At 39.0% G+C, this 26749-nt stretch overlaps 3 protein-coding genes across 3 annotated transcripts in view; 1 reads left to right on the top strand and 2 right to left on the bottom strand.

Annotated features, from left to right (window-relative positions):
• Positions 1 to 4169: 4169 nt before the first annotated feature.
• On the top strand, positions 4170 to 7856 carry LOC146465467 (GDP-Man:Man(3)GlcNAc(2)-PP-Dol alpha-1,2-mannosyltransferase-like). Its single transcript, XM_085128704.1, has one exon. The coding sequence runs from the start codon at positions 4241 to 4243 to the stop codon at positions 5759 to 5761; it is 1521 nt and encodes a 506-aa protein (XP_084984830.1). The 5' UTR covers positions 4170 to 4240; the 3' UTR covers positions 5762 to 7856.
• A 2079-nt stretch (positions 7857 to 9935) lies between these two features.
• LOC146465466 (uncharacterized) lies at positions 9936 to 14342 on the bottom strand. Its single transcript, XM_085128729.1, has 4 exons — positions 14162 to 14342; positions 13573 to 13622; positions 11791 to 12082; positions 9936 to 10558 (listed from the first exon to the last, which is right to left on the bottom strand). The coding sequence occupies exons 1-4, from the start codon at positions 14214 to 14216 to the stop codon at positions 10527 to 10529; spliced, it is 429 nt and encodes a 142-aa protein (XP_084984855.1). The 5' UTR covers positions 14217 to 14342; the 3' UTR covers positions 9936 to 10526.
• Positions 14343 to 16565: 2223 nt separating this feature from the next.
• The window catches only part of LOC146465465 (uncharacterized), a 43905-nt gene continuing 33721 nt past the window's right edge, over positions 16566 to 26749 (bottom strand). The window contains exons 22-30 of the mRNA XM_085128467.1: positions 26432 to 26510; positions 25641 to 25740; positions 23294 to 23321; positions 22694 to 22774; positions 21472 to 21581; positions 20935 to 21010; positions 20436 to 20618; positions 19613 to 19798; positions 16566 to 18655 (exon numbers count right to left, since the gene is read on the bottom strand). Of these exons, the coding sequence (XP_084984593.1) occupies positions 18347 to 18655; positions 19613 to 19798; positions 20436 to 20618; positions 20935 to 21010; positions 21472 to 21581; positions 22694 to 22774; positions 23294 to 23321; positions 25641 to 25740; positions 26432 to 26510 (1152 nt within the window). The 3' untranslated portion in view covers positions 16566 to 18346. The remainder of the gene's footprint in view (positions 18656 to 19612; positions 19799 to 20435; positions 20619 to 20934; positions 21011 to 21471; positions 21582 to 22693; positions 22775 to 23293; positions 23322 to 25640; positions 25741 to 26431; positions 26511 to 26749) is intronic.

Genomic DNA, 26749 nt, shown 5'->3' with positions numbered 1-26749 from the left:
TGACACAGGCAAACTCGGAAAAAGGAAATCCGAGTGCTCCTATCAGGAGTCGAACCTAAGACCTTCCGATTACTAGTTCGGATGCTCTACCACTGAGCTCGGCAGGTAATTGAATCGCTTCTGATAGTCGTTTCTGTTTGACGTGGGGCGTCAATTTTTACGCGAATGTGTCATAATCCTTTATGCGTGAACATTTATTTATGGCGAGAAATTTATTAAATTCTATCTTTAAACCAGACGCATTTGAAAAGTAGCTGCGGGAACCGGAAAGCGATACCCAATATGTAGTTTGTTTTGGTTTTGGGGAATTATTAATTAGGAGGGCTTTTTCAACAACGCGCCTTCAGAAAACTAGCATTCGAAGGCTCCGATTTTCTTGGTTTGTCTTTCACAACATGGGAAAAACCGTTTTGCAAGTTCATGTTTGATTTTAGGTTTTTTATGTGATTGATTGGCGTTTAAAAGAGATATATCTCCCGCTCCGAAAACAGAATAGATTGTTTTTCCCATGTTGTGAAACTGATAAACCAAGAAAATCGGAGCCTTCGATTGCTAGTTTTCTAAAGGCGTTGTTGAAAGTTCATGGGACAAACATCCTGCGTACTGCTAGGATTGGAATGTCAATGTGTGGCATATGTGCAATGGAATAAATGTGGTGATAATATTCCCACCAATAAGAACTTGGTCTGGATCACTGGCAAAAATATTATCAAGATTATCAATTAAAGAAGCTGACGTTCTATGTATACACGCATGTTGGCTTTTCAACAGTTGGAAGGAGATACTTAACTATGTAAAACTTTTTTTTTAAATAATTCATGACTTTAATGAGATGTCTGACAAGTGAAAATCACCTGTAAGGTAAACTATGCAAATTAAACCGAATTGGCCTTGCTTTGTGACAGGGCTTCGCCGCCATGATAATCTTCATCAGCTCGCTCAGCATCTCAGCTAACCTCTCTTTTCCAATTCCTCAGTTATCCTTTCTAATTGTTCTTCAGATCAGCAACCTTATTGCGATGTTGTTGATTTTCTTTTCTTTCTGCTCTCCAGTACGTCTTGTGCATAAGTTAGAAAATTTAAAACCACGAACTGAAAAATACACGTCCGCTTCGCTTGAGCGGTGTATCGCAACATACCAACAACAGGTGGAAAATTCGGGGACAAATTTTGTTTCCTAACACTTTCTTCAACTTAAATTTTCAGCCAAAGCATCTGTACAGATCAATCCCTGTTAGCACAAGACATGTGTCTTTAAAAGGGTAGAAAACGATCTGGTGAACACAGGAGAAAACATTTTAAGTATTTTGCTTAAATGTTCTCGTTGGGTATCCCGGTCTAATCAGCATATGCCCTGAATAGACCATTTCCGATATACAGTCGAACCTCTTTATTACAGGCACCAAGGGGACAGGAATAAGTGTCCGTATTACAGAGGTGTCCGTTTTAGAGAGGTAGGCTTTATATGGATTTCGGTCACTCAGGGACCAAGTGAACTGTCCGTAATAGAGAGGTGTCCGTATTATAGAGGTGTCCGTAAGGAGAGGTTCCACTGTATTAAAATTCTAACTTGGCTACGAGGTTTGGGGGAATAAAACAACGGAAATTATATTGAGGTTCAAAGATAAAATAGATAATAATACACGTTGTAAATTCTCAGAAAAGATCTCCGATATCTCTTCCCCCCACCCCCCCCCCCCCCAAAGCAGGAATCGAGAATTTACAATGTGTACTTATTATTTGTTTCATTTTCATAGCATTAGGTGGTTGGCTGGTTCAGAGCTAAATAATTAATTTCGTTTGTTTTATTCCCCAAGACTCGTAACCAAGCTAGAATTTTAATAAATCGAAAATGGCCTATTTCCTTCGGCTTGAGACATTCGCGATTGATCCCCTAGCATGCTGATTAACCTGAGTAACGGAAAATTAAAGTTAAAGTCGGCATGAGGTGGCTGCTGAAAAGACTTGCAACTTATGCTGTTTTGATTTCAAATAGGTTTCAATTCGTAGGACAGCTCCCCAGGCCGGACTTGTCCATTGAAATTATGCTTGTCTCTTTGTGTGAACTGTTCCGAACAGTTCACACAAAGAGACAAGCATTTGATCGCAGGGACTTGTCCCACGGCGCGGGACAAGTCCCTGCGATCAAATGAAAACTGATAAATCAACAGGGGCACCCAACGACAGTTTTCTCTCAGATCCTTTGAAACGCTATTTTAGGATACCTGGAGTGCCTTTAAAGCTCTGTAGGTTCATTTTAGGCTGCGCTATAATATTTTTATCTGTTCGGTCATTCTAGGGGAACTTCAGTCTTTTGGAAATTACTAGGGCATTTTTGTCCATTTCCAGAAAACCTTAGGTCTTATTTCCTTTCCGAAAATCTTACCTGCCCTTTTTTCGGTACCCGAAACGACATTTTTATCAATCCGAAAACAAAAGGCCTTAAATTTTCCATATCACGAAAGTTCGAGGTGAAAATTCCCCTCTGAGAAAATCGTGGGGGATTAAGGACCTTCCGAACCGATAATTTACCGAAACGATCCGTTGGGTGCCCCTGAACCAATCGCTGATCAGCATTATAACTTCCTACTAGGATTTCGCCTGCAGAGAATGTGTGACCGACAGTCCTATTTCAAAATTTAATTGAGCCTTTACCTTTTTCCAGTTAGCCTGAGAAAACATCTTGCATTTGTCTGTAGTAATAAAATTAGGTTTTGATCGAATAGCTGCCTTTTGTCGGTTACGTGTCAACAGTATATGACTCTGGAAACAAACACCGGGAAGTAATATAGATGAACATTATGCCGCTTTGTTGAACAGATTTATTTCAGTGTTTTGCAGTTAATAGTAAATTCGCTTTGATTGTTAGGAACGCAACTTTAACTTTCGTGTCTACGTTCCCGCGAATTTCAGTGAAAGCGCCCTAAATTTCAGTTGCTTTTTGTAACCGGCCCCCGGTGTAATCCCTTCAAGGGACTTGTCTCCGCGACTCGTCCCATCGTGTAAACACTACAGGCGACTACTGCAACCATTTCCTGTGACTGGTCCCACGTGTGTGCCGACCTTTATCAACTCTGTTGATAAAACCAAACATTCGTTTAGTTTACTCTCAACAGACGAAGCACCAACCCTCTTAAATGTCTTTGCTTTAGGTTGCCCCCCACCTCCCAAAAAGCACTATTCAGTTAATTAATTAATTATTTAATTAATTAATTCACTTATTCATCATTTAATTAATTAATCCACTAATTATATAATTAATTAATTTATTTATTTACCTTATCTCACAATTTTGTCGTGCCGTTACAATACAAGTCGCATGAAACGTTGCCTGGTGTAACATTCCCTCTAATGAAAAGTGTCTCACAACGTTTTTGTCGCCAAAATCAGTTGTGAGAAGTAGAACTCGATTCTACTTTTTGCAACACTGACTGCGTCAAAACTTTTGTAAGACATGTTCATTTCTGGGCATGTTACACCGGGCAACGTTTCGTGCGACTTGTGTTGAAACGGCACTTATGTCCAGAAATGCACCTATGAAACGGCGCAACAAAATTGCGAGAAAATTAATAAATGTAACATAAGCTTAAAAAATAAATCTGGTTTGTCGCCTCTTTAATACTGATAAAGGAGCATTTTGTTCACGAGTGAGCCTACCTAGTTATAACATCATTATAGAACATTTTTGACAAAACACCTTAACTACAGTATTCGCAGTATGTAGGATAATTTCGAGATGTTTGTCACGTGAACTCAGTTTAATGGCCTTGCTCCGAAGAGTCTCTTGTAGAGCATCCGAACTATAACTAGTAATCAGAAGGTCATAGGTTCGACTCCTGTTGAGTATACCTGTGTCACTGAGGCTTAAAATAAAATTATAACATCACAAAGTATTTCAATATTAAATAACAGTCACTTGAGAGGTTCCGCGAGAAAAATTAAAGAGATTTTGTTTCCGCCAATATCGACGTAAAATCGACAAATGCTCTTGAAATGGTAAAAGCGCAAAGTGTGAAGTAGCAGCGCTATCTTTTCTCTGTCTTTCTTGGTAGCCTTTACGGAGTCCAAATTCCATATCGTCCGATGGCAGAAGTCCAGTTCAGCTCACAGCCACGTCCGAGGAGAGACTAAGTCGTAGCAGGACTGGTTACCAAGGCACTCACCGCCGCCATCATGTTGTAGTGACTTCTGTACTCGGATATCCTCAACTTTGTCGCCAAAAATTACATTTAGAAACACGATGACTGCTTTTACTATGGAACAGGTTATCTCACTTATGATTCAAGCGTCTTTTTGGGCCACTATAATCCTGTCTGTCTGTGCGTTAACCTTAGCCGTGGTGGTACTTTTCCTTCGTTGGTATGTTCGTAGACGATCCAGAAATGCGCTCCCTCATCTCCGCTCTGTACCAGCTAAGGGACAAGATATTCGTCCCGTTGTAGTGGGCTTCTTTCACCCTTACTGTAACGCGGGAGGTGGCGGAGAAAGAGTACTGTGGACTGGCATTCGTGCTCTTCAAAAGCGCTACAATTTTGTACGTTGTGTTATTTATACGGGTGACCCCTACGTGAGTGGAGAAGAAATCCTGCTAAAGGCCAGGCAACGATTCAACATTTCCTTGTCTCAACCTGTCGAATTTGTGTTTTTAAAGAAGAGACGCTGGGTAGAAGCCAGTATGTATCCATATTTCACTCTCCTGGGGCAGAGTATTGGATCAATGCTTCTTGGCTGGGAAGCGTTGAACTGCTATTTGCCAGATATTTTCCTGGATACCATGGGTTATGCTTTCACTCTTCCTCTGTTTCGCTATCTGGGTGGATGTCAAGTTGGTTGCTATGTTCACTACCCCACCATCAGCACTGATATGTTGTCACGTGTGGGTAACAAGACAGCGTCATACAACAATGCTTCATTCATTAGCAATAGTCGCATTCTCAGCACAGTCAAGTTGTTTTATTATTACTTGTTTGCAGTGATGTATGGTTTAGCTGGTTCTTGTGCACAAGTTGTCATGGTGAATTCAACCTGGACCTATGGACACATCTTGTCATTATGGAGGAAGAAGGAACTAACATCAATAGTGTACCCACCGTGCGATACAAAGGCCTTTATGGAGTTGCCAATCAAGGTTGGTAGTGTTGGTGTTGATGAAGATGATGATGATGATGATGTTATTCACTCTGTAGTGTCTGTAGGACAGTTCAGACCTGAGAAAGATCACCCACTTCAACTGCGATCCTTCCGTGAGTTCCTGAAATGCAGAATGGCCAGGCACAGACACAAGTACAAACTTGTTCTTGTCGGTAGCTGCCGAAATAAAGAAGACCAGGATAGAGTGACTGCCCTTAAGAAGTTAGCATCAAAGCTTGGAATCCAAAGTTCTGTAGAGTTTGCTTTGAATGTTTCCTTTGAGCAGCTTAAGAGCTATCTCGCAGAAGCAACCATTGGTCTTCACACTATGTGGAATGAACATTTTGGCATTGGCATTGTCGAGTGCATGGCAAGTGGCTCTATTGTCCTGGCACATGACTCTGGAGGTCCTAAAATGGATATTGTCATTGAATGGGAGGGAAAACCAACAGGATTTCTAGCCAGTGATGAGAAAAGCTATGCTGCAGCTATGGAAACAATCTTTGCCCTCAGTCCAGAGGAGAGGAGTGTTATTTGTCACAATGCAAGGCACAGTGTCAACAGATTTTCAGAGAAAGCCTTTGAGAATGGGTTTCTTCAATGTACTGAGTCCTTGTTCATGAATGTTTAATACAATACCTGTACATGAAAGTGTTTAGATTTGATCAGTTATCCGTCAATGTTGCAATAATTTATTGTTGATCTCCATGTGTTTAAAGATACACAATACAGTTTATGATAACATAGTCTTTTCTGTAGTGTACAGCCTACCATTAGCTCAATTTCTGATTGACTGAAAGTTGCAATTTTTTTTGTTTATACATGTGTCATCACTAACTTTTATGTATTTGTGCTTGTCTTGTGTTCATGTCAATCACTTTATGTTGTAATTAGAGTTTAGGTGAGCTCATGTAGCTCTTGGAGCAAACATGTATGCAAATACGTTTAAATATGATTGTTTTCTCCCGCTAGTTGGAGCTGCTGTTATTTACATGTACTCCCTACTGGAATTACAATAATTGAATCTGAAAGGGAAAACAAATTGAATTCTGTAGTTGTAGTCAAATGACGCCATTTTGAAAATGGCCTATTACACCCATAAATTTATTCATCTAGACTGTACACACTTAGGAAGTGGCTAACTGACTGCTCAATACAATTTGACTGTTAAATACAGGTTCAGTGAGCTTAGCAACTACATGTACGTACAGCTGTACAAAATAACTTGCCAATTCAGTTAGACAGAACAATACTCAAGGAAGCTTTTTTTTTTTCGTAGTTTTTGGCTTTTGGCATTATTTCCAATAAATTTACAGTGACTTGTGTACAGTGAAACTACAGTACATGTAGGAAAACCAGGAACACTGAGATTTACTTTTGCAATGTTTATTGTTCTGTGGCCAATCAGATGTAGGATACAATACAATACTATACTTTATTGACACTCCCCATAGGGGTTTTTCAGGATCATACCACACAAGAAAAAAAACCACAGATTACAAAAATTAATAATTACCAAAAGTGTGCAACTTATTCATCTCATATCTGATTGGTTTTCTTCCCCAAAGCAACATTCCAGAAATAACTCTGGTGTTAATGGTTTTCTTAGTTTCATTGTAACAGTCACGATCTTGCCAGACTTGAGCAACAGTGGGTTGCTTTTTTCTGATGACTGACTGTAAATTAGAATATTGACTTCTCCAAACGTTTTGTATCGAAATAAAAAAAAAAAAATACTTTGACCAGTTCACAATATTAGTGTCCATGGTTGCAGGTACTGTAGGGTTAAAAGCCAGGGATCCAGTTCATTTATTAGAATTACATATGTAGGGACCTAGGTTAAGCAACAATAATGTGGATGCTACATGCAGTAACTGCAGGTTGTGTTTCCGTGTACAATGCGAACAAGGGAGCCATGTAATAGATGTTTGTAACTTAGCATCCTGATAGATGTAATAGAACACACTTCAGGAAAAAGAATTCACATTTTTGTTGCCTCTCAACAGTACTTTGCCTATGCTTAAGGTCTGTATTGTATTGCGGGGCCAGTAGATTTACAGGAGTAGGTCTCTACAAAGGGACCTCCTCATGTTAAAGTTTGCCATTTTGACAATGGGGCAAACAGGGAACAAAATAATAATTATAGTGTTTGTATGGGAAAACAGAATTTGCTTTTGAATAATTTGGGTCTGTCATATTCAACAAATCTGTAAAATTAAGGCAGTGTACAACTGTACATGTACATGTGGAGGATTGAGTTTTCTTTTAAATGTAAGGGAAGGAACTAGGCTAGAAGGCATATGGTCATGTTTTTATTTCCCATACAGTATATTTGCATTGTTAAATTTTCCTGATATTCCATGGACTGTCAGGGTTTTACAGACAAATTGTATGGAAAATAGAAAATCTGAATGCACTTCTTCTAGCTTATGTCCCCTCCTCCCTCATATTTGAACAGAGTAATATCTAGTCTATTGGCCAATTTAGTTTGTTCAGACTTCAAGTGTCACAGAAACTGTTAGCCCAATTTCAAAATGATGGAATTAATTTACCAAAAAGGTCTCTGTTTACCTTTAAATAATAATTATTGTTGGATTATCTGAGTGAGAGTTCTCTCTGACATGTATGCGAAACACTGTCATATGACATTAAATTCTTAGAAACAGAAGTCATTTATTATATTATTTTAGTGAGATTTTCTAGGTCGTTAGAGAATAAAAATTTATAGAAACACACAAGTCATCTAACAATTATTGTAAAGAAGTTCTCCTGTGTGGTCAGATAATTTATTATGTAAAATTTATGGAAACATGCAAGCCATCTTATAATATTATTCTGCACAAGTTCCCCTATGTGGCCTGAGAATGTAAAATTCATACCTGTAGAAACATGCAAGTCCATTTATTGAAGAGGTGACCCTGTGGGAAAAGGGATGGTAGTGGTGGATGGGAGAGGGTGGGGTTGTTGAAGTGTATTAGAAAAATTAATAATAATCTTGTTTGTACCCAGATCATCACAGTATTCAGCACAGAACATTCAATGAAGTCCATTTAATGACATAACAACATTTCACATATTTACATGGCTGCACATGTTCAACATCTGCAGTTGTATTAGGGACCTTGAGTATGAGTATGATAATTGAGTGCAATTATGACTTTTTGTATCCTGTTCGCATCCGGTGAAATAAGACCTTAACATAGCTACAAAACAATTTTAGAACAACGAGAGGAAAGAAATCTTGAGAAGAACAACTTGTGATCTGTCCTAGCGCATTTTGAATACAAAAATGCGAGAACTTGAAAAACGTTAGCCTAACATTTTTCAAGTTTCAATCCATTCTGACCTACTCTGTCTCTAACCAGAGGCACTAATTGACAGTTTTATTGCACTAGGGTGATAATTTATAATAAAACAAGACAATCATTTTGTGTTTCTGTTGACAGACAAACATTTTTGGGTTTTGAAATGACATCAGATTTGCGTGATACTTCCCCTTTAAATGGACAATCGTTTACCAGTCCAAAATTGTTGCCAGAGTCTCCATATCTGCTGATAAGTGTCAGGAAAGAGAGAGTTTTTAGGAACTGATCATGACTGGATTGAAATTCAAGTTGTACTTGTACTCAAATCGAAAGGTCCCTTTTCAGGCTTTGCTTACTCTTTGCTCATGCATTAAAAAAAATAATATGAAATAAAATCTTGGACCAAGATGGATTTTCAACCACAAAAAGCAATATGCACCGCACAGTCTCATGGCTGTGATGGCACAACAAACTTTTGTAGCGCCATTTCACCTGCCCCCAGCTGACTGCCCCTGGGTCTCTGAGGATGGGGATGGCCCTGTTGAGGGACCCGATCTTTACCATAATTGGACATGCAAACAAGAAGCTGCCTTTAAAAATCTGTTTCAATGTTCTTCAATATTTTGTACTCCTTAAAAAATCAAGGGTAGCTTTGAATACATCTGAATTTTTATTTTTTAACTTGAGACTGAGTAGCTAGTCTCTTATTTTTCTTAGGAATACTGATAGGAAGACCTGTGAAACACACAAGCCTGGACAGAAATTGCCTTCTTGCAGATGATTTTTCAGCATGATGGTGCTTCTTTAGATTTGTACTATCATCACTGGTGACTGTGAAAATACGAGACTACTTGTAGTCCATTTAAATTCTCTTATTACATACAGTGTATACTTATTCTAATCAGTTATTACATTTTTTATCCATTGTAATAAAGCTACATCAGAATATTTACTGTACCTGTAGTACTGCAGTACTGTAGTGCTATTATATACGACCAGTCTGGGTGCATAATTTTTGCCCTTTTTGAAGATTTTTTTTTTATCCAGGCAAGTCACTCAATCCTTATAAGTAAAGGTTCCATAATACACAAGCAAGTAAAAATTAACAATAAAATCAAATGACATTTTGGAGTCGTCATGACACCATTCATTTTTCAAGTTCAAAACAATGACTCCAAAATGCTGCTCAATTTCATTGTTAATTATTACTTGCTTAAGTCACTCAATGGGCATTGTTTCCCTTAAAGTATTTTGTACTGTATCCATTGATAACACTCTGCCAGAGAAACAACAAGGGGTGGAGATGGAAAAGTAAATCGGCCTAAATTTCCACATCTACCAAAAGACCCAGTTTTAGTATCTCAGTGCTGTAGGCTACTCTTTAGAATCCAGCCCTATCAAGCGAGGAATGCAGCTCTAGCGACTAGTATTGCCAAGGTACATCTTCCTCCACCTAAGCTTTGATACTAGGTAGGCGCATAACAACCAACAAACAACAAGCAATGTTAAAAGCTTTTTTTATTTTACTATGATAATTTTCAGTTTTACATGACAACAAACTTCAGTTATTAGCATACTAACATAGACATACAGGCCTTTATTTAAAGTGGAATATATGCAATTATGCTTACATAGCTACAAAGCTAGTTTCAGGTACTCTAAAGAAAAAATAACCTAACCAAGGCAAAGGTGACTTTTAAAGCCAAAAACTAATGTTATCTGCTTTCTATATGTTAAATTAATTTTTTTTCCTAATCAGGCCTCTTTCAGCTACAACAACATCAAGCTACTGTGCCAGTTTCTTTCTGAGAAAATATGTACTTTTGGCCCAAAAATGCAAACATTTTAAAAAGAAGTCCCTTAATTTAGAAGACTGTTAATTACCAAGTAGACTAGATTTGATTGCTTAGCACTGAACAAACCATCAAATGATGTAATATGCACATAAATTAATAATATCGATTTTCTTTTTCTTTCCCTTGCATAAATAAAATCATAATTTCTTTTACAATAATAACCATACATGTACATTACAAAGTTAGTAAATAATTGGATGTATTGTATAAATATGGCAGCAGATCTGTGTGATTCTTAAACAACCTCCCATGCAAACTTTTCTCTGTCTGTCAAATAAAAAAAAGGAAATAAATAACACGATTTTTCATACTCTAAAACAACATATTTTAGACCAGTGCTTGTTGTAAACTATAACATATCCTCCCCAGTTCAGACCAAAATTTCAAAATTTCAGATTAGTGAGCATTTAAACACACAATGTGCTCTGACTAGTATAATTTGTATAATTTCACTCAGAACAGGATAATGGTAAAAATCTATTCCCTACAATGTGAACTTCAGATAAAAAAATAAAAGGGTTTAAAGGCCATATTGTACTTGGCTGTAAAAACTCTATTTTAACCCCTAGGAGGGGAGGGGGTGTTTAATTTTTAAGACCTCAAGAAACGAGGCTTAATACAGGATAGAAAGGGGCTTTTAATTTTTAAATATTTTACCACACAACTAACTGAGACGTGTACTCCTAGTTATTTTGGGTTGTGTATTGATCACAAACACTATACAACCATGTCACTTTTAACCTTAACATGGATGACAAACCTTAGCACAGCAAACACTTAGAAAAAGAAACTAAATGATTTTTTGACCATTGGTATTCATCAGTTTTGAAGTACTTCTTTTTTGTTGCTAAAGTTAACATGAAAAGGGGGCTTTTTAAGATACATGGGTGGGGCGAGAGCAAAAAAAAATCTGACCTCCAAATGGAAGGATTACTAGAGTCAGGGGATTAATAGTGGGGGAGGGAAGGCTTAATCGAGCCTTTACGGTATCTCAGGCAGTAAGGAGATTGCTTATTGATGGTGGTGGTGGAAGGGGGGGGGGGGGGGGGGAGTTACTACTCAACCTAAGTTTGAATAGGGATATGTGCTGCACAGGCCATTAAACCCTGACCACTACTATGACAAACGTTTGGCACTTCCCCTGACCCTGTTTGTGAGTAAAAAAATTGCAGTCTGAAGCTAGGATCAAGATTGGACTGCAGAAAATGTCAGATAAAACAGTCAAAATAGGGGAAAAATATGTGCAAACCATGTCTACAAGCCTGTACATGTCCCTAACAGCATCTTGAAAGTCAAAACCCCGTGTACTCGATGAATTTAGGAAGAGAAATCACACACTGTTGAGCAGTATATCCCCACCGTACAGCCTAATAACAGTTTATGGAGGCACCTCCCTCCCCTCCCCCCCCATAGGTGTCCTAGCACAGTGATAAGGTATATGTCCCTGGAGGAATTTTGCATGCTAGCCAGAGCACTTGTAACAAAGGGTTTCAACTTACCACAGTTTGACAAATAGTCAGCCACCTTGGGTTGACAGTTTGCCTTTGCCATGGCCATAGCTGTATTGCCTTTCTTTGATTTGACTCGAAAGTCTGCTCCTTGTAAAATCAGATACTTAACACAGGTCAGGTGACCATTTCTTGCTGCCACATGTAACGGCGTACAACCTGACATATCAGCCAGCTCAATGTCACCGCCATGCTGAATAAGGAGCTTCAGTACTTCCAGATATCCACTGGCAGATGCTTTGTGTACTGCAGTGGAGCCAGACTCGTCAAATGCTTTTGGGCTCTGAAAAATGAGGTTGATGACCACTGATTAGTAACACAATACACGTACCATCCGGAGAGAATGTGTTCTAACTTTTACAGTAATAACTGTAATTGACTATTTTAGTCAGTAATAACCTTGGAAGCTATAGTGTAGACTTCTGGGGCAATTCATAGTGACACTTTCAAAAAGTGCGTAATATAATAAAATTATGTACTGTATGTGTGCTTAATAATTTATTATGTCACAAAAATTATATAAGCATGTATTGTTATATTTACTTATGACATTACAAAAGGTTTTACAAACAGAAAAACATTCAATAACCACCCAAATACAATACAGAGTGGTATTTAACAGTAGTCTCTTTAATACACTGCTGAGCATCATATTGTTTCCTCTCAATGATGTTCTCATTGGTTTCTGACAACTTTTTTGAAATACAGGTATTTTTTAAAAAACTGGTCAATCAAAAACAAGGGAGGCAGAGTAATGTTTCATTAATAATTAATTAATTAATTAAGTTTCATGTCATCATTTATACATTGTACAGATGTAGGTACAGTAATCATATTTTTTTTATGCTACAGCTAGATTGCTATTTACAGTCTGTAAATGCTAAAAATTCAGAATTTATGATGTGGTTACTTATCATTTTCTCAAAAGTGTAAGATAATTTTATTAAAGATTCTGAGATTGATGGTCACTCCAACATTTTTAACATTATTGTCCCTTTCAATTCAGGATTTCTAATGTCAGCATTATCCATTTATCAGTCCCTTGAATCTGCCTTTGGATGGGAATTAGGTACCAATTCCTCAGGCAAACTGACACATGTATTTTTCTTGCTATTGAAACAAACTTTAATAAACTATTTACATGACTATTGGGAAGTTAAAAATCAAGAGAAGGATATCAAGCTTTACTTGGGAATTGTTATTGCTTGTGTATTGAGGGCTTGATTACTGGCTGGCTTTGGTTTATATTTGAATACATGCAGTGTTTGCTGTTTTTATAGCTTGACTCACAAACAGTTACATGTTTACTTTCGTCATATTATTGATATATCTTGTTGGCCACGATTTCAGAGAAATAAAATAAGACCACCTCCAGCCCACCCCACCCCCTTCCCCCTCCCCATTTAAATATGTGTGCTCCCACCAGGCCCTAACTTTGAACAAAGCAACAAGAAAATGTCACACCTTGGGTGCTTCTTAACAATTATTTTAGGATTAAGGGTATCTTGAACTCCTGTACGCTTTTCAAGAATTTTTTGTTTTGTTTTTCTTAGGAAATTATTCAAGATACTAGACAGTGGGTTGCAAAATTTGTGTATATTTAATTTTGTAAAATAATAAACCACCCTGTGAGTTAAACACAGTTTTGAAGATGAATAATGTAACATGTATATCAATCAATCAATGTATATTAAAAACCAAAGAAAACAAGAAGTCATAGACCACTCATTATATTATGTGTATGATATAGGATCCAGCTAAATGTACATGTACCTGCCCATCAGCAAGTGCTTGGGTTGCCTCTCGTAGGTCACCAGTGAATGCTACATGGAAAATTAAAAAAAAAACAGCAAATAAATGAATGAGATGAATCTTCTTAACGATATTTATTTTTAGTGGTTTTCACGACAACTTCATGAAAAAAAATCTAGCATTAAGTGATTCGTTAATTTTTAACCAAAAGATCCTCCCCCGAAAATCTCAAATCTTAAAATCGACGAACGCAAAATGAAATATTATTATCCCACGGTTGTGGTTTTAATAATAAAAATATTGTTTAGACTTTAAGCACGAGTATAATTTTACAGTGTATAAACTTATTCCACAGTCAAGGTTTACTGGCGAGATCAGAGTCTACACTCTTCACGCACCTTCATTTTGTTTGTAAAAAACTTATATATAATCAACTGAGGCAGTTTAAAAAAGCAACATCGCAACACTCTTTCCCTAGATGGACAACATCTGTCATATCTTGCTTCCACGTTTATACTCGTTTTTTTTTGTCAAACAATTTGCACTTGGCTTAAATTCAATGATTTTACGGTCTAAGCTTAAATTCAAAATTTTACATTTAGTTACATACCAGCCTCGTGAAGGTTGGGCAAAGTTCGTACTGGAACACCGTTTTTACAGATCATAATTCTGGCCGTCTCTGAACAACTAGGAATCTTATCTCAAAATGCAAATGAAAAAATATTGCCAAACATTCGTCGCTCAGGTAAACGTCAATGTTTCCGCCATATTGAAATGCAAATTAAACTTAATTTGGTGCCAGTCTTTTCACGGTTTTACACATGAGAGTGATCCCGGTGTCGAGGAAGGTCGAGCCTCGTTCCCAGGGCTTTTAGCCATGGGAATGAGGTTGATTTTTGCTTGGTCGTCTTTTGGGATTATGTTTTGTGAAAAACTGGAAATATAATGCCTAAATTCTAAATAACAATAAAACTAGTGAAATGGTAAGTAACACTTGCTTCATCAGTCAAGTAGTTGTACATATGAAGCTTTTACCAGGAGTGCGGATTGTGAGGCCACAGCTGAGAGCGAGATGAACAAGATATCCAGTCGTGCGCGCCGATCCACTGTAGTAGACTATGATATACCCATAATTGCTTTATCGGCCACTAAAACCAGCCTGTGTACGTTCTTGAGAAATGCTTATGGGAAAGGGTAACCCGTGACTTTATTCCGTTTCACCAGTAATAAAGGCAAAAAACATTGTGACACAAATCTTTCGCATACATTCTTCTAATCACTATTTTTGTAGCCTGTGAACAGGCTCCAAAGTGGGGTATAGGGCTAAGAAAAAAAACATCGGGAAGCTACTGCAAGCCAAGCGTGGTACGCTCGACTCGCTCCACTCCCCGATTTTCTCTCTTTTCTTTGCACACCAACAGTTTAAGATAGGGGGGTAGGAATGCAGTAATCACCATCAACCATGGTGCTACTTAGATTGATACACAGCCAGTCAGCACCATGCCTGAGCAGTATAGCGGTCGAAATGTCACAAACCACACCTATGTGACACAATCGTGAGACAAGCGATTAATTTTGAGCTGTATCATCCGGAGGTAGCCGGTTGATGACAAAACATTATGTGCACCGCACTCTCTGGCTATCGAGGCATGATTTGTGAAGAACCGTTTTCAAAAATCAGTGACAGAGGTAGAAATACTTTTCACTAATTAAAAAAAAACAACTCGCAACGAGAACGGCAGACTGTGTTTGATTCAGACCTAAATTCTTAACTAATGTCCACAGGCTTGGTCCATGGGCCTGCTACGAGCATGTTTTTGCTGTATATTACACGCCAAATCCTCCACCACGCTTTGCAACCAACTGTTTTGCCTTCTGCTAAATGGGATTGTTAATCTGTTATGTTCATTTGCAATGTTTCTCCTGTTGTTTCGTCATAATCCCTGAAAAGCCCCTCTCGGGGAGAGGATAATCAAAAATTAATTATTTATTAATTGCATTTGATGTTATGGGCTGTACGGTGGTGGTGGAGAATTAGATGAAACCCAAGCGAGAACAGGAGCCTCAGGCGGATTAGGATAAGCATTCCCAGCAGTCAGCTGTGGTGGTGCACTAGTCTGAGCCGGTATAGTTTCAATCGTTACTTCACTTACTGCGCTCGGCTGAGTCACATTTGAACCTGAGATTAGCGCGTTGAATATACGCCGCGAATTCACAATGATCATTAAGACATTCTTGTTGATGAATAGAGACATATTTACGTTATAGTCTACAGATAATCCTGAACGTAGACCTAGAAATATCGCGTCCAAGATCACTTGCATGACGTAACTGGTCAAATGCAGACATCGTTTGTTTTCATTGAAATTTTGGTAGTTGTAATTGCTATCGCAAGCTTTACGATTCAATAACAGGGCTAAAGGCCACCACAAAAAACTTATACAGGCAAAAGCAATGAGCGTGTTCATGACATTCCTGGGAATACTGTTTTGATCCAGTAGAATTCCAAGAAGATCAATTCCATCAAACAAATTAATCGTGGCTTTGGCAGACCATTCGTTCACTTTCTTTTGATGAAATTCACTTGACGCTATTCCTGTATGAATCATGAAAAGAAACAATAGCGGCGTTATAGAAAGAGCCATTTTTAAAGTCCCGGGATCCAAGAGGTCTTTGTTTGTTACTTTTTCCTCAATGATACGACCAAACACGATTGCAGTCACGGGAACGAAGCCAGCCCACACGTATATCATCCAGAAAAAAGCGACGTGATCTTGCCCGGCATCTGAATTTGTGTTTATCCACCACCAAATACCCGCAGCTGGAACAAACAAAATACCAACTGCGTACCAACCGAGTTTACTTTCATACCTCGCTGGATAGGAAGCCAAGAACAAGCTCTGGATAATCAATAACACGAAAACAAGAAATCGTCCAACGATAATGGATACCTTAACGGTAGCCATTGTTGCGTGTATAAACAAAGGCTCTCAAAGAAACGTTAATACATGCAGTTCTTTTCAAATCTTTAATTGCGGATTTTTTTCAATCCTTTGTTTCATCGCGACCTGGACTGCTTCGTAACCATGGAAACAGCAGATTAAATAGGCAATTACAAAAACGATTACGCCCGCATTATATACTTCTGCAATAACTTTATCTAAGTATTCTCTTAATTAATCCAACGTTAACAAATCAAAGCAAAAATATTTAAGCCTTTTGTTGACGATAAATACCATAACTGACTGGAAATAAACACATTTAACCTGCAAACTGGAATTAAGCCGGCGGACAACAGCACATTCACGGCATGGCCGCTAAACAGCAACAGCATACAGGGATATATTCTTTTCTAAAATAATTTTGCTCTTTTGCTTCGTTAAATAATTTTTACCTCTTAGTAATTAAACGCTCCTTTTTTATCTTAAGAAAAATTTTAGAAAGATGTGTGCGTAAAAGTTGCAGAAGACCTGCACCGTTCAAAAGCTCTATTTCCATTGGACCCTGATAACCTGCAGCTGCATTGTTTTTTAGGGCTCTAAACATTGTTCTGTTGTTCATTCTTTTGTTCTCTCGACCAACCGTGTAAGATGTTGTAAACGGTGCATGTCGCCTTAAACGCTGCCTCCACCGCGCGCAGAAACCCGAGCCGTTTCCGGACTTTCGCGCTCTTCCGTTTGGGAGCTCGCTCGACTATCCTCGTCTTTCTTTCGATAAAAAGGGAGCTTTTCTTTTAACAATAACAATTTATTTTTACTTTCCTTGTTGAAAAAGTACTTCAATTTACAATATAACGTTATTCTTTTGATTTATCAACTTTTTGTAGTAGCTTCGGGATTTTTAAAATCATATTACACGTTGCAAACTACATTCATTGCACTCTCACGAGCCATAACAGGTTTGCAAACACGCCTTATCAGTTAACTGACAGCAACGCTCGCAAGCCATTCCCCTGTGCTTGAAAATGTGCAACAGGTATTAAACAGCTAAGAAGGAAGAACTTCTCTATGTGAAAATTAGTTCACTTGCTTCACTTTTCGTGATAATCAAGCGAGCGAGCTAATCATGCGAACAAGTAAAGCCAGGCGAATCAAACTTCTCAAGCCATGCGCTCAGGAGAAGCGCCTGTCTCCAGTTTCCCTCTAGTTGGTTGGCTTAGGGTCTGCATGGGATTAACTGATAGCTGAGAATTGGCCAAAATTTTAACGTCAGCTGAGAAATGGCGGGTTTTTTCTTAAATTGATAACTGAGAAACATTAAGAAGACTGTGAGCTGAGATGTCTAAACATTTCCTGAGTATAGTGTGAATTTTACTTGCAACTTAAGTTGCCAACGAAGATGGCTCGGAGATCCTCAAAAGTTGTTTCTAGAAGTCGAAAAGTCTCGAAAGAGGTTGGAATCAGTTGAAAGTTCTTCGGAAATTATTGGATGAAATTCCTCAACTCTGAATATCAGTGCATTTAGAAAGTTAAGAATTGAATAAAGCCCCTGAATTTGAAAAAGAGTTTTTAAACTCTTGAAATAAGCTTTCAATTTAGCGATTTTTTTTATAATCAAATTAACTCTCTCAAATTTACTTTTTAAAGTTAATTCAAGTCAAGCTAATACCCTGTAGCCAGAATGTCCATCAAGCTTTAGGATGTTACGCATAGACTCATCAAAAATGTTTGGATGATCACGCTGTAGGATGTTTCCTAACTTAAAACTGCATTACACGGCTGTAAGCTTGCCTCTGGGACTAAAATGCCGGCATGCTTCCTTTCTGTTGCACTCCTCCCTGCTCAGTCTCACTGAATCATTGCTCAAGACGCACATTGTCTGAGCTTCCAACTCGCCTTGGTCTTTTGAATTCTCTTCTGACAGTGTCCGGGATGGAACTGGGGAGAGGCGAGAGGGGCGGTGGCTCAGGGATGCTGTCCAGTAACTTCCGTTTTGCCTGCCTCGATACCGCGCGCGAACTGGTACTAGCCACGGCCAAAGCTGAATGCTCCTCCACGCTGGGCACAAACGATTCTTGAGCTTCCCCTTTGCTGTGGTTACAAACACTTGATTGTGCGAATCCAGGTAAGCGATCTCTTTCGTCACTGAAGCTCGTACAATTTTCCTGGAATCATTTAAAATACAGATGAAGAATTTCAAATCAATGAAAGGGCTATAATCGCTAATCTTAAATATTATTAAAAACTGGATCATTGTATAATGCAATTACAGGGATTTGAATGGCTTAGCGACCGTGGTATATGAGCCATTATACCATGCTCAAGAAATAGCGACCATTAAATTGTCTTCTGGTTGTTCTTGCAAAGCGAAATCAGCAAGGTCCAGCATTATTTCTTGATTGTTTTTAATAAAGCAATTATTTCACTTGCGCTTGTTGAATATGAGATGTACCGTTGGCTATCTATCATCTCATATTCAACGCGCGCTCGTGGAATAATAGCCCTTTTCACGGTTAACTCTGCTCATTTGAATTACAATGAAATCTAGCATGTATGTGAGGCAGTTTCGGGTTATTTTGTAGTTTTAGCCCGAAATTGCCTCGCATCCACGTTGGATAACATTGTAATGCAAATGAGAAAAATTAACCGTGAAAAGGGCTATTGTTACTTAGCTCTCGTCGCTTCGTTTTGACGTCACAGCCTACTATCCCCAGTTTCCTGTCTTGCGCGGTTTCATTCCCAACCGGAAGTGAAATTTGACGCTTTATAAGCATTAAACGCGGGGAAGAAAAATTGATAAGGAATTTTTGTTTCGATTTTCATACGAGAACCAAATGAATATTTCATCAAGCAAATAAAAAAATTCTGTCATATAAACTTTAAAATTTAAACAGTTACAAATGTCTGAATTGGGATAAGAAATTAAAAAAAGTCACTTTGCGCTTGTACAACGTGATGCAAACAGTCGAAGGAGCTTAGAAAAATTAGAAAATGTTTAGGAGGAAACCCTGTACCGGCGCAACATATTGACACCAAAATTCCAATACTCGCAAACTTCCTCTTGAGTTTGCATCACTTTGTATAACACGTCAATTTACATTCCTTTAAGTGCTAATACTAACTTTGCCAGTAGTATTCGTAGCGTCTGAAGATTCGCACTTCTGTATCCAGCCAGTGGGACCCGTAACTGTAGATTTTCCGTACATGCGCACCGTGTTAACTTTAACATCCGCTGACGGAGATGATCGGTGCGGGCGCAGAAAGGAGGTCAACGTCTCCTGAATATGGGCCATGAAGAGATTCAAATCCTAAGAGCAATTAAAGAGGAGATAAGAAACGGAACACTCTTGAAGCGATTTGCTACAAATCTGTTTACGCAAGGACAGGTCACTTGAGTACACTAAAGGCCATATGACGATGTTCAAACAATTTAATTGTGGTTACTATCCAAATGAACTCGCTGACCAGTGGCGACTTCGTTGCAATGCAACCAAATCGCACTGGTCGGCGTCTAAAAAAACGTCCAAATGCTCTCTTTCTGCCACTACATTGCGTTTAAAACTCGCAATCAAACCGTAGCGCATAGTTAACACGTCGCAGGAAAGTCGCTGTTCTAGGGTGCTTACCATTTACATGGAAAACCCGGAAATTCCAGTTGGAAAATCAAATGGAACGCATCATTCCATTTGGAGTACTTCTGAAATTATGGGCTTCTGGTCAAAGTGATGCATTTTTGTCACTCCTTTTGGGATTTACAGCTGATGTTCATAGTTGCATATTGTCCATGTTCTGTTGCAACAAGCAAAATCATTTCGTATTTATGCCGAAACTTTCCACCCGGGTGGTTTGTGTAAATGGTAAGCACCCCCTAGATTCGTATAAAAAAATGACTCAATGTAATTGCCTTTAGGAAGCAACTCACTCAAAAACAGACATGACACTTACCGGTATACTTTTCTGCAGCTTGTTCAGGGCAGTTCGTAGGTGTAATTCACGAGGTTTAAGACTCAGACTTGACAAGTCACTGAAAACCAGAGAGGGGCACTGCAGACGATCATCTGGACGTACTGTCAGGTTACTACAGCAGATGAAGCTGCGAGGCTTGACAAGATCCTCTACAGCAACAGCCTGTATAAAGAGACGAAGCATTCTAACGACTACAGTGGCTCAACCGGCACTTGACTACGGTTTCCATTTTTGCATAGTTTGAAACGACTAAAAGCCTCCCCTCCCCTCCCCTCCCCTCCCCTTGCAGAATGTTGGCAAGCACGATAAGCTTCCCGTAAAAATCCACTAGCTAGTAACAATTTACACATCTCATGGGGAAGGGGTATTGTGAAGTATGTTTCTTACCTAAGGATCCAACACGAGAGTAGAGGATACGCTTTGAGCGAAGAAAACTCGTGAACTGTTAGGCTAGAATAGCAGACATAGAACACAATACCTTTAATCCTCCCCAGAACTTTATTGCCACCAAATTACTTTCTTCATCTGACAGATAAACAGTCTGTAAACTGGAACTGAAAGTATTATCACAATTACTCAGTGGTAACACAAACACGATTAAGTTGAAGTAATGTATACTTCGTCAAATCATGGACTGTTATCCCCCACACCAGCAAGTACGGGAAACTGGTACGAGTGAGGGATTATGGGATCGTTTGGGTAGACGGATGGATAAGTGCATTTCTCGGCAGCCAGTTGTAGAGAGATTCTCTTTTAGGTGAAAACTGTTTAAAAAGAGCTAAGCTACCCCGCGAAAATGACTAAAAATGCACTTATTCGTCGGCGCGATGTCCATTCGTCTATCCAAACGTCTTCTCACAGTTTTTGCAGTGGGGAATTGACACGAGCCCACGTTTTAATGTGCGATTCGACCAAGTAACTTTGTACTCATAACATCTTGAGAAATCATAATGAAGGTTTGCATGCTTCAAACCGAAGCTATCTTTTTAAGGTACAAGCAAATTTCACCTCATACCTCGAGCTGGAAAAGGAAGACAGAGGACTGCAGAACACAACTAATCCTACAATATCTACTTCTGACCACTGCTGAGATAAACCACGACGCAACTCATCAAACGAACAGGTCTGGAAAGGAAAAGGAATAATCACAGGTTTTCGACAAAAGTTTGATTGTAGCTATGTAAGCAGCTGAGTCTCGTCGCTGAGAAAGTGAAAAAGAAAAGATACTATCTTGATATTAGCTTCTCCTGATCCCACAGTGATGTATTTGAATATCGAGACTTATTACACAGATATCCGCAGTTTGAAGGTCAAATTATACAGGTTTTTTCTTGACACAAGAACCTCTGTAATAAGAACACTGAGTCTGAGAAAGGTCAAAATTATAAGAACATGCTGACATTCTTATATTAAGAACACGCCGAACGCTTCTCTTTCGATCTGTTGTAAAAGGATAAGAGCAGGTGCAATATTTAACGTACTGAGTCAGAGTAGTTCACGTTTGTTTTGAAAAACACTGAAGAGTAATATACCGCACGTACTATAAAGTATTGCAACTTTTATGAGCGTTCAGCCTCAACTCAGAGAACACCTTCTTGTAAAACCAAAGTAGTGTATCAAGTTTGTTTATGTCAGTCGGATAAACAAACTTCGACATGGAGTGAATGTAATGTCTAACGCTTCATCATCGTTCGTCAAATACGTAATTGTTGTTTGGCATATTTGGAAAGATGTGGTGAATTGACGATGCCCTAAGAAAATGCCTGATACTTTTCTAAACCGTTCAATAAGCTGAGTAGTTTCAACTTCCAAGATGGTATGATAAACCGATCCAATCGGTTCATCATACAGTCAATAAACAGCAAAATCAATATTTGTTGATCAACACACATGGAACTGCATTAATCGCTTAAAGGGACTATGTCAGCTGGAGCACATGCGCAGTAGAGTTAGGTCGAAACTAATTTGCATACAACTCGTCGCCGGATTTTTGCTTTTCCGCCATTGCAAAAGCTTTCAAAACATCACAACAAACAGCTTCTGTAATTATTAAAGAACGTTTTTAGATAAAACATTCAGCTGACGTTCCGAAGATGAATGCGATTCAAACGGATGAAAACAGCTTCCTGAACTCTCCGACGGCATTTGAAATAGTTGGGCTAACGATATCAAAGTTCTTGTCATCAACGCGCGCATGCGCCTGGCGTGACATACTCCCTTTAAAAAATGCAGAATACCTGGCGAGGCACATAACTGATGCTTGTCACGTCTGTATCACTTGGTAAAACCTCGTAGCGCGTGGTCCGCGTTGCTGATAACTTCAATTAGTGAGAACAAACACTGTCTGTTAGTTTAATAAACGTAGCTTTGTGATTTGAAAAACATTTACTTCAGAAGACCCTTGAATCATCAGCGCGCCGTAACTGAAAGCCATCCGCATTTGTATTTGACACCCAAAAAGTGTAAATGAAAAGGGTGCCATCCTTTTTATAGCGGAACGTCTTGTTAATAGTGATCAGCACCTAAAGTCTCCTTACAATATCACCAAAAGATGTGTTGATGAATAGACAAATTCTCCCAAATAGTAGCATTAATCTAAGTTAATAAAATATGGACCACAGTATGGAGAATGTAAATGTTGACATTGCGGCTTAAAAGATTACAAGAGCTTGGACTGTATATTGAGTTACGCGAAAAATTTGATCGATAATCACGTTTCACGTTTGACTTCTTGGAAAATGGGTGATTTTCGTGATAATGCAAGTAATTGCGTCCCTCCGCTAAAAAAGCAAAGTAAAACACTATCTTATAGCATTTTTCTTCTTGTTTATTCTCACCTGCAATTCCGAGGAGCCTTGTCGAAACCTGGGAAAAGAAAATAATTGACACCGATAAACTGGCGGAATATGTTAGGTTGATATTTCATTGTGAGTGGCCACTATTTGTTTTGATGTTAACTCTTTGACACTTCATAAAGTTACTTCGTTTGTTCGTTGGCCAATCAATGATGTGCGTTTATCTGACTGCTGGATCTTTGCCACAAAAGTGTTTTATGAATGGGTGCGAGGCAACTGACCATGCATCGAAACGTTCAAAGAGGGGTACAATGGCAATGGAGAGCAGGGATGGCGCAGTGGTGAGAGCACTCGCCTCCCACCAATGTGGCCCGGGTTCGATTTCCAAACTCGGCGTCACATGTGGGTTGAGTTTGTTGTTGGTTCTCGTCCTTGCTCCGAGAGGTTTTTCTCAGGGTACTCCGGTTTTTCTCTTTCCTTAGAAACCAACATTTCTAAATTCCAATTCGACCAGGAGAGTGTCCCCAATAAGTGCTCTGTGCTAAATACATTGACACTTAAATACAGTGATGTACAATGGCAATGACGTAAAGGATCATTATTTTTTTCTGAAGCATCTCCGCGGGCCCGAATCTCAAATCCTCGAATCTGATTGGCTAATCGCGCGCTCGTAACCGGTCCAGCTTTTTACGATACGGAACACGGTCCGGATTTTTATCCGCGCTATTCGCGGCAAATTGAAATTATTGCAAAAGTTTACAAACAAAGACAACAGTTACACGTAAACAACTTCCCGTGGAAATATGTAAGGAAAATATAAATTCTGAAGAAAATGGATTCAGACGAGAGTGTACACAGCGAAAGTGAATTTTACTACCCACAAGAAGAAACCCCCAACGAAACGACGGATTAAAATATGAAGAAGTTGAACAAGACAGGCAATTAAGCAAAATTCAAGATTTTATTCACTCACTTCGCCCTGATAACACTGAAAAAAAGACAACTTACGATCTGAACATTTGGCGAAGATACTGTTCCTCAGTTGGAGAGACAAGAACCCTGGAAAACATTCGTCCTAACGAGCTCAACATTCTGCTGTGCAGATTTTTCATGGACGTCCGTAAAAAAGATGGCAGAGTGTACGAGCCAGGTACACTTGCATCGCTCCAGGAAAGTATTTAGCGCTAGTTCATTTGTATGTAAAGTTCGCCAGCCATCGTCCTGAAGAAATGAAGAGACCCGAGGCGCCTTTCTTCCTGGCAATAAACCACAAAAGAAAGCCTGCAGATCCGGTGTGGTACAGTCGAGCTCCTCTCGGAAAAACCAAGATCGGAAAATTTTTGACGAAGGCTGCGAAGAATGCAGGACTGCCTGAAAATGTAACCAACCATTCTGTGCGAAAAACCTGCATTTCAAGGCTGATGGATGCAGAAATTCCTGTTAATTATGTAGCTCAGCGGAGTGGACATAAGAATTTAAAAAGCTTAGATTCCTACAAAACTGCTTCCGACAACCACCAGGGCAAGATGTCCTTGCTACTGAGCAGCGAAACGAAATCTCCCATCTCTTCAAACGATGCACCGCTTAATCAAGCAGTCAAAGCCTCGCAGCACCCATTCAAGCCGAGAGAAGACAAGCAAGCTTCTTCAGGCGAGGATCCCTTCACTGGTCTTTTTGCTAGTTCGAACATAAGTAAAATTGAAGGCTGCACGTTCAATTTCTCTTTCAATACAGCGCCTTGCAGCAGTGGTGAAAGCTCGGCTCGGTCAAAGCCGCGAAAACGCCACATTATCATCTCAGATGACTCAGACTCAGATTAACTTGAACTTGCTTTTGGAAAGTTAGTTTTCACAAAACCAGGGACGTTTTAAACATGTATCGAACCGTTAAGAAAAGTAAACTTCGCCGTGTTTGAGTCTTCATTCATAATTTTTATCATTCGATCGATATTTTTAGACCTTTTGGACATGCGTGTCATCATTTGCAGCGTGTCAACATTCATCCACTTTTGACGTTTGACAGATGATTGTCATTTCAATGACTCTTAAATGGTTTTTTCATTTTTTACATGATGACTTGCGAGTGAAAATAAAATTAAACTTCCTATAAACATGCCACTTAAATCGATGCCCTATTTACATTTGTTTCATAGGATTTTGTTACCACTCTCCTCCGGCAGCCTTAAACTTACACTCTTACACACTTCCCAGCGAAAAAAAAAGCAAACAAACAGAAAAAAATAAATAAGTTATTTACCGGTCTGGATCGGTCCGTACGGGAAAAAACTGTGCCCTTGGTCTTGAGTACGGCCCTCGGCCGAACTCAAGACCTCGGGCACAGTTTTTTCCCATACGGACCTCCCGCCCGGTAAATAACATATATGCATTACCTCACACCAGCTGCTGTAAGGTGGTATATTCTCAACCGGGATCCCTCACTCAATAGCTGCATTACTTCCTCACTTGGTCGCCAAATACTCAATACTGCATCTGCAATAACAAGATATCAGAGACGTTAAGATTCTGGTACAAGTACGAGTTTTTCCAATAGAGGAAAAGTGCGCGCGAGTGAACCAGTGTCATTTTGGCGGGAAAACGAGATAGCTGACGTCGTTTCACTCATCCCAGGAGACCCAGGGGCAGATAGTAATGACGAAAAAAAAGTCGAAACGGGGGGAAAAAAATCGATCTCCGAGGATCCACTTCACTATTAACTTTTTTGAGAACGGCGCAGTGGCGAAAACAAGTTCTCGAAACCTAATATGGGTGATCTCCTCTAATCGAAATCAAAAAAAGGATTTAGTTATCATCATTCAAAACATCTGCGCATGCGTCAAGTTCGTCGCTCACAAAGAGTAAAATGAAGCTTAAGCTTTCTGGGATATATCTCTTAGTACTTCCCTGAAAACTTGAATTCAAATCTTGTATTTGCAGTCGTACTCGCACTAGAATCTAAAGACCTTTAATGTGATGACCACGGTAACCAAGCAACAACACAACCGTACAACTCACTAGCTTCCATTTAAATGGTCAAACTTTTGAAAGGGATTTTATTACAGGGCAAGTTTGCACTTCACGACTGCATCAACAGTCTACTACTACTGATTATCTAAAAGAAAGTTTCAACCGCAAACTTACAGGAGGTTTCACTTAAACTGAACAAAATTAAACAAGCACTTACTTTGTTTAGCTTGGCCTTTGGACGAGTAGTCAGTCACTCGAGCTTTCAGCAAAGGCACCACATTTCTTTGTAGCTGATTCTGTGAAAGAAACAGTGGATTCATTTAGTTTCAAATGAACACAAGATTATAATGTTGCATGAAAATAATTGTCATAAACCCTTTCCTATAACATCACACTTTTTGGCATTATTTCTTAGGTAAAATTCAACATAGTGACCGCCACTCACATTCCTGTTGATCAGAAAGTAGAGAAATGAACTTATTTGTTCTCGGTAGCGCTTAAATTTTAGAGAAATGAACTTATTTGTTCTGGGTAG

Source organism: Pavona decussata, unplaced genomic scaffold (genome assembly GCF_977016875.1).
Source record: "Pavona decussata unplaced genomic scaffold, jaPavDecu1.1 SCAFFOLD_156, whole genome shotgun sequence".
Taxonomy (NCBI): Eukaryota; Metazoa; Cnidaria; class Anthozoa; order Scleractinia; family Agariciidae; genus Pavona; species Pavona decussata.
The sequence above is the reverse complement of the archived record's forward strand: the minus strand, read 5'-3'. Positions and strand labels throughout refer to the sequence as shown.

What these genes read in the sequence shown, in the direction of transcription:
- LOC146465466 (XM_085128729.1), bottom strand. Translation starts at nt 14,216, where the DNA reads ATGATCTGTAAAAACGGTGTTCCAGTACGAACTTTGCCCAACCTTCAC. An exon ending in AAGCACTTGCTGATGGGCAG is followed by an intron (nt 12,083 to 13,572) that starts GTACATGTACAT and finishes CTCATTTTTCAG; the next exon opens with AGCCCAAAAGCATTTGACGA. An exon ending in TGACTATTTGTCAAACTGTG is followed by an intron (nt 10,559 to 11,790) that starts GTAAGTTGAAAC and finishes TTTATTTGACAG; the next exon opens with ACAGAGAAAAGTTTGCATGG.
- LOC146465467 (XM_085128704.1), top strand. Translation starts at nt 4,241, where the DNA reads ATGACTGCTTTTACTATGGAACAGGTTATCTCACTTATGATTCAAGCG.